Source organism: Camelina sativa, chromosome 14 (genome assembly GCF_030686135.1).
Source record: "Camelina sativa cultivar CO46 ecotype springtype chromosome 14, ASM3068613v1".
NCBI lineage: Eukaryota > Viridiplantae > Streptophyta > Magnoliopsida > Brassicales > Brassicaceae > Camelina > Camelina sativa.
In genome coordinates, this window is record NC_141893.1 from 1,742,654 (window position 1) to 1,755,161 (window position 12,508).

At 34.3% G+C, this 12,508-nt stretch overlaps 3 protein-coding genes across 3 annotated transcripts; 1 reads left to right on the forward strand and 2 right to left on the reverse strand.

Moving 5' to 3' along the window:
* Window positions 1-3: 3 nt before the first annotated feature.
* LOC104738999 (vesicle-associated membrane protein 721) lies at window positions 4-2,408 on the reverse strand. The gene is made up of 5 exons (XM_010459231.2): window positions 1,593-2,408; window positions 960-1,101; window positions 748-868; window positions 521-583; window positions 4-383 (listed from the first exon to the last, which is right to left on the reverse strand). The coding sequence occupies exons 1-5, from the start codon at window positions 1,780-1,782 to the stop codon at window positions 240-242; spliced, it is 660 nt and encodes a 219-aa protein (XP_010457533.1). The 5' UTR covers window positions 1,783-2,408; the 3' UTR covers window positions 4-239.
* Window positions 2,409-2,945: 537 nt separating this feature from the next.
* Window positions 2,946-4,959, forward strand: LOC104739000 (putative vesicle-associated membrane protein 726). The gene is made up of 5 exons (XM_010459232.3): window positions 2,946-3,616; window positions 3,910-4,051; window positions 4,152-4,272; window positions 4,362-4,424; window positions 4,529-4,959. The coding sequence occupies exons 1-5, from the start codon at window positions 3,427-3,429 to the stop codon at window positions 4,670-4,672; spliced, it is 660 nt and encodes a 219-aa protein (XP_010457534.2). The 5' UTR covers window positions 2,946-3,426; the 3' UTR covers window positions 4,673-4,959.
* A 5,122-nt stretch (window positions 4,960-10,081) lies between these two features.
* LOC104739002 (protein SULFUR DEFICIENCY-INDUCED 2) lies at window positions 10,082-11,775 on the reverse strand. Its single transcript, XM_010459233.3, has 4 exons — window positions 11,381-11,775; window positions 11,063-11,275; window positions 10,810-10,965; window positions 10,082-10,711 (listed from the first exon to the last, which is right to left on the reverse strand). Exons 1-4 carry the CDS (start codon window positions 11,492-11,494, stop codon window positions 10,283-10,285), a joined length of 912 nt encoding a protein of 303 aa, XP_010457535.1. The 5' UTR covers window positions 11,495-11,775; the 3' UTR covers window positions 10,082-10,282.
* Between the last annotated feature and the right edge of the window lie 733 nt (window positions 11,776-12,508).

Below are 12,508 nucleotides of genomic sequence, written 5' to 3' on the forward strand. Positions count from 1 at the left end.
ATCTTCAGTCAACAAAACCATTTATAATACTTTCCGATCTCTTGTCAAATACTGACTGGTTGGCAAGGGATCAATGTCATCAGATGCAAGCAATATAGCAAATGAGTAGCATACATATATGTCTATCTATACAAAACCAATTCAAACAGAAACATTAGAATGAGGGTCGAACAATAAAAGAGAAGGCAGTACGATGTACCGAGTGAGAAAGATCTCAAGAGGTTTTGAATATTATGGGCTTAACACTTAAAGCCATGGCAAACTGAGAGCACGATGATGAGGATCAGGGCGACAATGATGGCAAGAACTATGAGTTTTATCTTCATGTTCTGAAGCCACATCTTTCTTCTCATCTGCGTTCCTGTTGTTCTGAAATCTTGTGCCTGTAGCAATTGGGAGTTTAATAAAAACACAAGATATGATAAAAGGATGAACCAGTTATGAACTCAAAAGGTAGTTTGATATGCATGTTCAACTTTCTGTGTGGGTGTGTAGTCATATATGTATATATGTATCTAACCTGTGAGCGAAGATTTTCGGTTTTGTCCACCAAAAGCTCAATTTTCTCGCCACGGTCAAGAACCTGCAAATGAATAAGTTCGATTGGTAAACTGGTCTTTTTATTCAAGTTGTAATGCATTGAATAATAATCAAACAAAGAGAGATCAGTAACTTAATATTACTAGATGGGATCATAGATATAAATACATATATATATATTGACGAAGGAAAGGATCAGATTCAAACCTTCTCGATGTTTTCCATCATTACACCCTTAACTTCTGACACTTGCGCCTTCACCTTAGCAAGCTTGCTAATCTCATCTGGATGATCCATGCAATACTGCATATGCTCTTTCAGTTTCGAGCTTCAGAATAACCAAAAAGGAATCATCAGTCCACAAATACGGAAGAGAAAACCGTTGAAATCAATAGAATAGATTAGAGAAGAGAAAGTACCCAAACTCCTTATTCAAGCTGTTAGCTTGAGCAGTTGCAGCCTTTCCACCACCATATCTCTTGTTAAAATCTTCTTTTACTCTTTCCAAGAAGGCCATCGGAATCTGTCTCCCAGCAGAATCAACCGCAACAACACAATAGGCTGCACAACAAGAAAAACTAAATCAATCTCATACAGCGGATACAGCAGAAGACATTGATTTAATATGGCTACAACGAAAGGATAGTCAGAACGATTATAAACAACACCCCATGATCTAAGAAACAACAAGCAAATAAGTTATGCAAATCAAGTAAAAACCCTATCACAGATCAATGTTGGTGTTCTCCCACATAGCATCAACGAAAGCTACCACGGATTCCATCAAAAAAGCTGAGTAAAAGTATACGCAATGCTCTACAGAGATCTATACAATGAATAGAGATCAAACCCTAAAAGCGTTTGTTCAGGGGTTTCCAGAGAGAAATCAGATACACAAATCCACACGAATCTATAGATAAATCATGCACAAGTTAGGGAAAGAAACCGAACAAACCAAGAAAGAAATCGATGCAAGAATTGCAGAGTGGCGTAACGATTAAAGAAGAAGAAAACATCAAAACCTAGATCAAGAACAAAAAAAGCTGACTTACTGAAACCATCTTCGACAAGGTAGTTGAAGGTGTGACCGTCGCAGTTGTAGGTGAACTTGTTGTTGGAAGACGGAAGCTTCTGGAGGCACTGAGCAGCGATCGAGGTGAAATTACCTTTGAAATCAGTGAACTCGACGAGGATCACCGTGCCGCGAGCAACGAAACTGTAGATCAGAGATTGTTGCGCCATTATTTTCTTTCCCTAAATCTCCGATCCAATCGACCGTCCGATCAGAGAATCTTTTTTTATAGGCGGTCGCGAAAAAAGAAAAAAAAGAAAAAAAAAACTACAGATCTAGAAGACTAGCAAACAACCAAACGAGGACTAAAGTGGACAAGGAGAGAAGAGAAAAAAAAAAAAAAAAAAAAAAAGTAAAGGAGCCAAGGGTAATGTTGTCATTTAACGTAATCAGATTTGGGTTCAGATAATGTATAAAACCTAGAAATTTAAGGACTATAAAGCAATTTCGGAACCTGAGAGATCAAATCAAATCTCGAGAAAGTTGGACCCACCGGATCGAGCCAAAAAAGCTCGTGTGTGGAGTCTGCGAATGGCAAAATAGTAAAGTAAACCAGCAATTTTAGGACATGTTCAGGTCCCATGGTCGAAAGAGAAACACAGAGGCTGTCTCTGTCTTCTTCAAAAATATCTCCTTTTTCGTTTCCAAATTCATCATTGATCCCAGTTACAGATTTGAACAAAAGTTTTATAATTTTACAGAGAAACAATTGTTTTATAACTCGTACTAGTAGATAGAGTTAAGGGAAACAAACGGTCATAACAAGGAAATAAGCTTTTTTTAACTTCTACGGTTCAACCACTATCACTCGTCATCTATAACGTATAATTGCTCTGCATTATTTAGAACCGGCTAGTTATTTTGTTTAACGTGTTCCTAAATATTTGATCAACAATCAAACTCAACATCCAAATAATTTAAAAAAAAACTTTAGTTGTTAGGTTGTGGTTAGAACTTGGTGAATTGGAATGCAAGTAAAGGTTATGTTGTTGCAACATTATCTTATTGATCATTCTTTAAGTAACATCGCTACTTTCATAAAAATTAACTTGCAACCAAAAAAAAGAACAAGTCAATCTTTGAGAAAAAATTAACAACTAAAACAACTCTTATACTACTCTGTAGTATTGCAATTTTCTTAATTCGTTTCCACTATATAGTTTTATCTTAGAAGTTCATCGAATCATTTATATACATCCACTGTAGATATGAGATGTATTTTTTTGTTCTTTTTGTGAATTTTTTTTTTTTACGCAAAGAAATTTATATTATTTCAACCTGAGTCAATACAAAGAGATTGTAATAGCCAGATTGGCATTGATACTGTATCGACATAACAATCAACATTAAGATAACCCAATTTTGCAAGAGAATGAGCTACCCCGTTAGATATTCTCTTTGTAAATAAACAAGATACATGATCAAACATTTGAATTGAAAATCGATCCACCGTGCTACCGTGGCGTAAAAAGTAAAAAGACTACAACAATTAATACGCGTAACGCGACCATAGAAGATGAATTTTATCAGTTACCTTTTTAATTTTTAAAATTCGAAATTTGAACGTTAGGAAAAGGAAAAGGAAAAATTAAAGTCAGTGTTTGTCGCGCAAATCGAGCGTTCTCATACAATATTTTTGTTATCTCTTCTTCTCCGATCTCTGCGTCCTGCTCTCTCTATCGCTACCACCCCTCGTTCCCTCTTGTTTTTTCTTTTACGTCGTTTACTAATCTCTCTGATCCGGTTTGTGGCGTTGTTAATTAGTGTTCCTTTTTTTGCTTTTTCTTTCTCTTTGTTATCAACATAAAGAAAGAATGGGACAACAATCGTTGATCTACAGCTTCGTCGCTCGTGGTACGGTGATCCTCGTAGAATATACCGAGTTCAAAGGTAATTTCACCTCCGTAGCCGCTCAGTGCCTACAGAAGCTTCCGTCCTCGAACAATAAGTTTACCTACAATTGCGACGGTCACACTTTCAATTACCTCGCTGATAATGGCTTCAGTATGTCTCTCCCTCCCTGATCTGAAAACACGATCGTTGTCCCATTCGCATGTTTATTTTGCCTCGATTCGTTTTTGTTTTGGTTGCACTCGTTTCTTGCGGAATTGTTTACATATGTGAATCTTTGGTTATATTTTCATGCATGTTTTGTTGGATGTAATCTTTGGTCATTTGATATTGTGTTTGGAAGCCTTTTTGATATACTCTGTTTTTGGGAATCAAATGCACCACCGTTTATGCATCAGATGGGGATGTGGTGTAAGAGATCTTTCATTCTCTCTGTTTTTATGCAGCCTATTGTGTCGTTGTTGTGGAATCTGCTGGGAGGCAGATACCAATGGCTTTCTTGGAGCGAATCAAGGAGGATTTTAGCAAGAGATACGGTGGTGGCAAAGCTTCTACTGCTAAAGCCAACAGCTTGAACAGAGAATTCGGGTACTTTTTTTTTTAAGTTTTGACTTGAAATATCACTATCATACTCCAACTCCATCTTTTGTGGTTGTGTGTTTTTAAAACTGGTTTTGTTGTAATTCAGGTCTAAATTGAAGGAGCACATGCAGTACTGTGCGGATCATCCTGAGGAGATTAGCAAACTGTCCAAGGTTAAGGCTCAAGTGACTGAAGTGAAGGGTGTTATGATGGAGAACATTGAGAAGGTTAGAATTAATAATTTATCCATGTGTTCTTTGGATACTCATCACATGTAAGCTGAATGTGTTGTGTCGGCAATTCATTCCCATGGCAGGTCCTTGACCGTGGTGAGAAAATCGAGCTATTAGTTGACAAAACTGAGAACCTTCGCTCACAGGTTAGTAACCACATATCTAATACGGCATAAACACTACATATAGACATCTTATCAAGTGGTAACATGCTCTTCTTTTTTCTTTCTTTCTGAATATGTTATAAAAGGCACAAGATTTTAGAACACAAGGAACAAAGATGAAAAGAAAGTTGTGGTTTGAAAACATGAAGATAAAGCTCGTAGTCTTCGGCATCGTCGTTGCTTTAATTCTCATCATCATTTTGTCTGTTTGCCATGGCTTCAAGTGTTAAACACTATCCACAGACCAACACCGCTACTAATCTGATTAGAGATCCTCCCAGTATAGTTTATCCCTTTTTCTCGTTCTCTTTTGTATTTTCCTACTTTTAGGCATAAAAATGTGACTCGGTAGTCGGTACCAAGAAGGATCCTTAGGAAACCAACTGTTTTTAAGCATTTCTTTGATTTACTTACTATATAGGTCAGGCTTTTATACTTTTGTATTCTATATGATGTCTAAGGATCAGCTTTATATACTCACAACTGTTATAAATATATTGTATTATGTGGATGCCCATTATCGGCCCATTAGTGTAAATCCTAAACCCTAAAGTTGTATCACTATATATATGTTATATCCTATGGGATAGATTAATATACGAGAGAACAATTTCCTAAATCTCTGTGTTCACAACATGTTATCAGCACGCTCTAAACTTTTCCAAACCCTAGCTGTCTAAAAAAAAAAAAAACCTTAACGGTTTGAGCTAAAAGAAGTCTTACGAAACCTAGCCTTCGTTCTCCGACGACGACGACCATCTACGATTCAATACAGATAAGTACTTTCTATGCTTTATTACTTAAAACTGTCTATCACAATCTTATTGACTTCATAATATTTAATGATCGAAACCTATAATAGAGATCTTGCACATCATATTCAAATTGCTACATGGTTTTGTCCGGTTAATTCTCTCAAACCAAAGGCATAATTTATTATTTTATTGTGATGTCATCGAAAACATATATGAGTATGATAACTCATCGTTTCATATGTTTACATAGCTTCTTTAGTACATGGTGTTTATTTACTACATCATCATTCGTTATTGTTTTACCTTGATTATTTGGATTTATTGGTTATTAAGTTTGGTATATCATTGGTTTGACAAAAAGTGTGTCTTTTGTTTGAAGGAGTAATTTATATCTCATAGTGAAGTAAAAAGATCAACGTTTTCGCCTCCGTCTCCAAAATCACGCGAGGGATTTGATACGGACAGCTGAATAAGCGATTGTCACCATGGACTTCATCTTTGTTTTGGATCTCTTACAGTGATCTCTCCACTTAAAAGATAAGTATTCTTTCATACTTTTATAGACATGTAGATTTAATGCTTCTTTGAAACATTAGTCTAAAAAGTGTTTTGTGTTATGGAACCACACACGTCATATTATTGCTTGTTCCATTATAAGTTAATGGTTCAATAGTTTCATGTGGATCTAAAAAAAAAAAAAAAAAAAAACAAAAAAGAAGAATGATGTGCATGATTGTTTATACAGTTTGTGATTTATTTTATTTGTTTAATCACAAATTTAAATCTCATTAAAATTAGATATAATATCATGATAAAATATTTTAAATCATGTCACTTTTGGTGAATACATTAAAAATTTAGTAACAAATTACTAAATAATAATTATTGATCATGTTTTTTTGGCATCACTTTTATGTGGAGGTTTAAGTCCAAGTATATGACCATAAAAATTCACTAGTTCTTTAGAATAATCTAAAGAAAGTAAATGACTAAAAGTCTATAAGAGAATATATATAAACAACTTAATTCCACTTATAAAAAATATTATAATAGAAGATAATATCATTGTTGGAAATATATTAGAGAAAATATATTCTACTTGTCACAAAATATTGTTATGTAAGACACAATATAGTGAAAAATATTTTAAAAGTATTGTAATCTTATTTTTTTTTGTGACTGTAAAATTATGAGATGTTGATGTAAATCACATCCTATTGGCTTGGTCTATTCATTGAACTGAATATGACTTTATGCAAAGAAAAAGGAAAATGTCACATCAATGATAAGAAAGTTGCTATAAAAATGGTTATAAATGTGGGTATGATATACATATTATAAGATCGCGGTTAAGTCGACTAGTATCTCCACTATAAGTGAATAATAAGTACATGAAGTATTTATCTCATATATATATGATGATGAAAGAAGCTAGTGTGAGACAATTTCCACTATCTACTACAATATTAAGAAGTAGTAGAAAAAAAAAGTATTAAAAGCTCAGGAAGAGTATATATACTATTGTCTATGTGAACACAATTTGATATAAATGTGTTATAGTCTCCCAAATCTCAAAGTTAAAAAGGTCTAAAATATAATACATGACCCAATTTGAGAATGTTATTGATTACAGAGTGGGATTCAAATCGAGATTGATAGACATGAAGTGTCATCATCTCGAGGGGGAGAATTAATGAATCCCACATACAGAGGTGATGGAACAAATCTAAGATTATGTTCACACCCAAAATGAGTTTAGTCACTCATATGACAGAGCAAATCTTGAGGATTTGAAAAGTAATCATGTTGAGACAATAAGCAAAGAAAATACTTTGAAATCATAACTATTACCCAAGACAAGAAAAGTATTCTTAGAGATTACATGCTTTATCTAGAAGATAAAATGCTTTGTGAAAATCTCACTGTTTGGCATGACCGGTTTAGCCATTCCGGTTTAGTAATGATGCAAAAGAATAATCAGAAATTCCTGAAAACATTCACTAGAGAACCTGAAGAGTTTTCCTAGTGTTTTTTTTATGTGTGCAGCTTTACAAAGCAAGCTGATTATATGGTTTTCACCGACCCCATGAATTTGGATAGTGTCAATTTTCTGGTACGTATACAAAGAGATATTGTGGACTGATCATCCACCATATATTCGAGTTTGGAAGAGTATTTGGTTAACTGACAATGGTGGTGAAACCATGCTATGTGCTTGACAAAAATGACTCTATATGTCAATAAATTCGCATCGGACCAACAGATTATCATGAGTAATCCCCATTACAATTGGTTTGGGTCAGAAACCAGATATATTCCATCTAAAATGTGTTATACATGTTGAGTTGCTCCACCACGGTGATTAAGATGGAATTTGAAAGAATGTTGGAAATATGTTGGATATGAATCTCTTTTAAATATTGAATATCTCGAGAATTTGAGGCTCAAGATTTAAAGACTGTTTCAGTGAGTCAGTCTTTCCAACATGATGGGGAGAAAATAAACAGCCGGAAAATAAATATTGGAAAAATTATCTTGATCCTCGAACTAAGAAATGTGCGCTAGAAATTGAAAAAGATAATTTATTTGCAAAGTTTAGCAAATATGCTAGAAGGCATTTTCTGACCTTGAGTGACAAAGTCACATATACGAGCTGTGCTCCAATTGAAATTAATATCCTAGAAGGGGATAAGATCAACTGCTAGTAAGTCTAAAGATCACATGAAGTGTGATAGACTGATGGTTCCAAATATAAGCATCCTCGGAAAAGAAAACGAGCATAAACTAATATGGCACCGAGGAAGCAAAGAGTTATGACAAATCTCTAGAAGAGATGTAGACATGAGTAAGAAAAAGATTCAGGTACCTGAGAATGATAATGAAATGAAATCTCAAGAAGTTGAGTCATGTCTAGAATAAAAAAGAACCAATAAGCAAATCGACGTTGTAATATGTTTGCATGCAGTGTTGCAGTTGATGATGTTATTGATGAAAATCGAGGATCATAAACCGTAGAAAAGGTTCTATTGAAAAGTGTACACAAAGAATGATTGATTAATCATTGAAAGAATTACAATATTTGGACTTGTAGTCCTTACACTTGAATAGTGTAAAATGAGTGGGACATAAGGGGATCTGTATGAGAAATAAAGTATGTGTAGAAGTACAATGATTCTCATAAATACTTGATATTTATTATGAGAAATGCACTCTCATATGGTGGAAGCAACTATGTAGATCCCTTATGAGTTTGAAATAAAAGCAAAACTTGATTCAGTCTATCCATAAGGTTTTCACACTGTAAAAAATATCTCTTAAAGTAATTATATTGCTAGAAGCAATATTTTATAGCTCTCGAGAAAACATTTTGTAGACTTTTGACACCTTTGAGGAGAAAGTGGTGAAAGTTTATCTGCATGAGAGAATCATGTGTGTAGATCATTGTTGTTGATCTTAGGGATCTTATAGTGGGTTGAAAATAAATCGGTAACAAGATAAGTGAATATCTTAGGGTTGTGTAAATCCGAGATTGAACACTAATTTTAATTGTGTTCAAGAAGTATTTTCAAGAAAGTTTGAGGACATAGGCCTTTGCTGAACCTCATTAAAAGAAAAAATTATATGTGTCTCTTGTCTCTTCAGCACTTACAAGTGGTTCTTGTTGTAAGAAAGGTACAAAAATAAGTGCAAATATGTTGATGATGAAAGTATTATCTGATCTCCGGTAGAGATTTCATATACCTAGGAATATATGGAGAAATAATCAGTGATGAAATATTACTCCTGAAAGATGGAGAAATCAGATTGTGTAAGATCAGATATTTCATGAAATTTCTTGAGGCTACAAATTTGACATCTGATGAGAGAGATGTTATCTCAAGATGCTTACATTATCTTACATAGAAAAATGGTCTTGTAGTACCATAATAAGAAAAAGAGTTGAAAGAGAAAGTTTTATAAGGAGATTATGAAGAACTCCTATGTATAAGATGATTGTTTGGAAGATTGTATGTAAATGAATTTTGGGCTTAAAGTTGAAATAGATCTTCGATATGAAAGGGGTTCGAATGACTTGAAGTTCAATGACCGAGAAGAATATATGATGATCATATGAGTTTTGTACACTAAAGCACTGTTGATAACAGTTTTGAAAAGATGATATATATGATCATAATGCATAACCTGAAGATGATGCTTTCAAGGGGAGAAATATGATCATAAGCGTGGTTGTACTCTTTTTCCCTTATCATGGTTTTTATCCCATTGAGTTTTTCCATGAAAGTTTTTTAATGAGACAACAAAAGAACACGTGAAAGATAAACACCTGAAGAGGAATATTATGATTCCAATGGTGAAAGACTATCATCTTCAAAGTTTTTGAAATACATTGATGAGATTGTGAAAAACAAAGATAATGATAAAGATGAGTCACTTGCAAGACCCATGACCAATAGAAGAATGACGATACACGTTTACTACAGATTCGTTCAAGTGAAGATTTGGGGAACCATTTACCAAGGCGTTTCCAACCACTATTTTGAAGAAACTACTTCATCATATTGGATCGGTTATCTCGAAGATTTCAAGTGATGTACTCATGAGGGGGAGTAAAAGCACGATGCACTCTTTTTCCCTTAACCATAGTTTTTCCCACTGGATTTTCCTGGTAAAGTTTTTAACGAGGCAGTATCTCACATGCGCATTTGGGACTAATTTTTTATAATAGTCATCCAAAGGGGAGTGTTATAAATATATTGTATTATGTGGATACCCATTATCGATCCATTAGTGTAAACCCTAAACCCTAAAATTGTATCACTATATATATGTTATATCTTAGGGGATAGATTAATATACAATAGAATAATTTCCTAAATGTCTGTCTTCACAACAACAACAAAATTATTTATAGATATAACATCAACTAATTGGAATGAGATTCTATTTGACATTACAGTGATAACAGATAACGACACCCAAAACAAAAGCTTACAAGAAGTAAACTCTATATTACTACATTCTTCTAACCAAAAAGTTTCTGTTCTGTATTCAAACCCATCAAAATCCAAAACACACAGAGAATCATCAACAAGCTAATTGATCTCTCAGTGGTAAGATTTCTTCGAAAATCGGAAGTCTTCTTGTCCTATAAGGCCTCCTCCATTCCTTCACAAAATCATCAAGCCCTTCCACAACTGCAATCTCATCCATACCAACATCACATTCCACAGACACAGAAGCTAAAACCGGTGCTTCCTTCTCCTGTGGGTCTAGCTCACTCAAAATCTCTTGAACCCGAGCCTTCAACCTCGGATCACCAAAACCTTCTTTGTTCTCTGTTAGTACATGACGAGAAAGAATCGACCTCGCCTCATCGTACTTCCCTTGCTTGATAAGACATGTGCATAAATTACAAGCCTTGTTAGCATCTGGCTCTATCACTTGAGCTTTCCTGTAAACGGTTTCAGCCGCTGTGTAGTCCCGTAGCTGCATATAAGCCCATCCCAAGTTTCCCTATAACATCACACAATCATTCATTCTCATTAGTTCATACATAGATCAAGAAAGAGACTTCAGAAATCTAAACGAGACTAATGAGATAAAAATCATACCAAGATCCTAGAGGTTTCTTTCTCGACCGTGACCTGAAATTTCTTGCCATGAGATCTGGCAGTCTTTGTTGGTTTGCCATTGAAAGCTTCTCCTTGATATATCATCCAAAGCTTTTGCTTCAATAACTCAACTTGCTCTTCAATCCTCCCACACTTCTGCTCAGAATTCAAAATACCAATATTGTCAATTTCACAAACTAAGAATAAAGAAGAGAAGCAAAATTAAAAAGAGAAGGAGATAATTTTATACTACCTTAAAAAGATCGATGAGGACATTGTCAAGTGATTCTTGAGCTTGCCTAGAACAAAGATCTCTAAAGGAATGAATAGCTTCAATGGCTTCCTCAGCTCTGTTCTGTTGTTTCATCAACAAAGCCATGTCTTTAAGAGCACTATCAACTCTATCTCTCGCTTTAATCGCTCTCCAAAACAACTCTATCGCTGCTTCTGCATCTTTCTCCACCAACTGAACCAACCAAAAACATCAATCCAAAATCTTTTTTAAAAAATCAGTTTCCTCAGCCAGAGCAAATATAGTATAAATCACAAATCGTTTTGGTGTGTTCTTTACCTGAACATGTTTGGCTCGGACGTAAGGACTGTCACCGTGAGGTAGCTTATGGACAACGTTGTACGCTGCCGAAGAGTCTACTCCTCCTCTCCTCTGAACCATGGTCATCATCATAACAGACTCTGTTTTATCTCTTTTCTATCAGAATTCTAAATGAAGAAACCTACTTTTTCTCTCTTTCTAGGGGGGGTGGTTGTGTGAGGAAATGGTTATATTGTGGAAGAAGAAGAAAGAACCTAGACGGGTTATAGTCTGGGTTCACTATCGTCAACTGGATCTAAAATACGGAGTGCTGGTCGTTTTTTTAACCTATAAAATATTGCCACGTACCCTATCCGTCCCCATTATTCTCTCACGACTTGGCCAAATTTTGTTTTTTGTTTTGATTTTTCTTTTTCAGTTAAGTCTTATTGTTTTGATTTTTTTTTCAAATCTAACCTCTTTAGATAACGCCCACCATCCTTAACTGTGTGTCTGCCGCTGAATGTGGTATTTTTTAATGCAAAAACCTTCGTATATCAAAATCAAAATATTTATTTATTTTGATTGAACAAACTTTGAGTTTTGGGATTAATGTGGTGATTATAGTGTTGAACCAAAAAAAAATGTGGTGATCATATATAATAATTAAGGTTATCCAGAGGTAAAAATAGAAAATAAACATTAGCCAATGTTTTTCAAAGTCTGAATTTTTTTACACTTTCTAATATTATGTCAAATCTTATGCTATTTAAAAAAAAAAATTAAGTTCCATGTTTGACATATTTAGTTTTAAGGGTTTTTTTATTGTTTTTGAAAGGAAAAATTCGAAAAAAAAAAAGCGTCACAAATATCATTCCCTTACATCTGTACTGTTCATTTCGAATTCGAAGCAAGGAGATATGGACCTACGTGTTACTAATCAGGTGGCCGTACGTGTCGCGTTTACTTTTCGCACACGACGACTTTGCTTTCTTTTAAATAACGTTTGGGTACTATAAGTTTTTCATTTTTTCAATTTGGCCCTTCTATTTTTTCTTTAGTTGAAAAATTATCATATAAATCATTAATTCAAAAACATTACGAGTTCATAATCGTATCATTCATTATATTTTGTGAAGAATCTTACAGAAATGTCAAGAAAAAGGT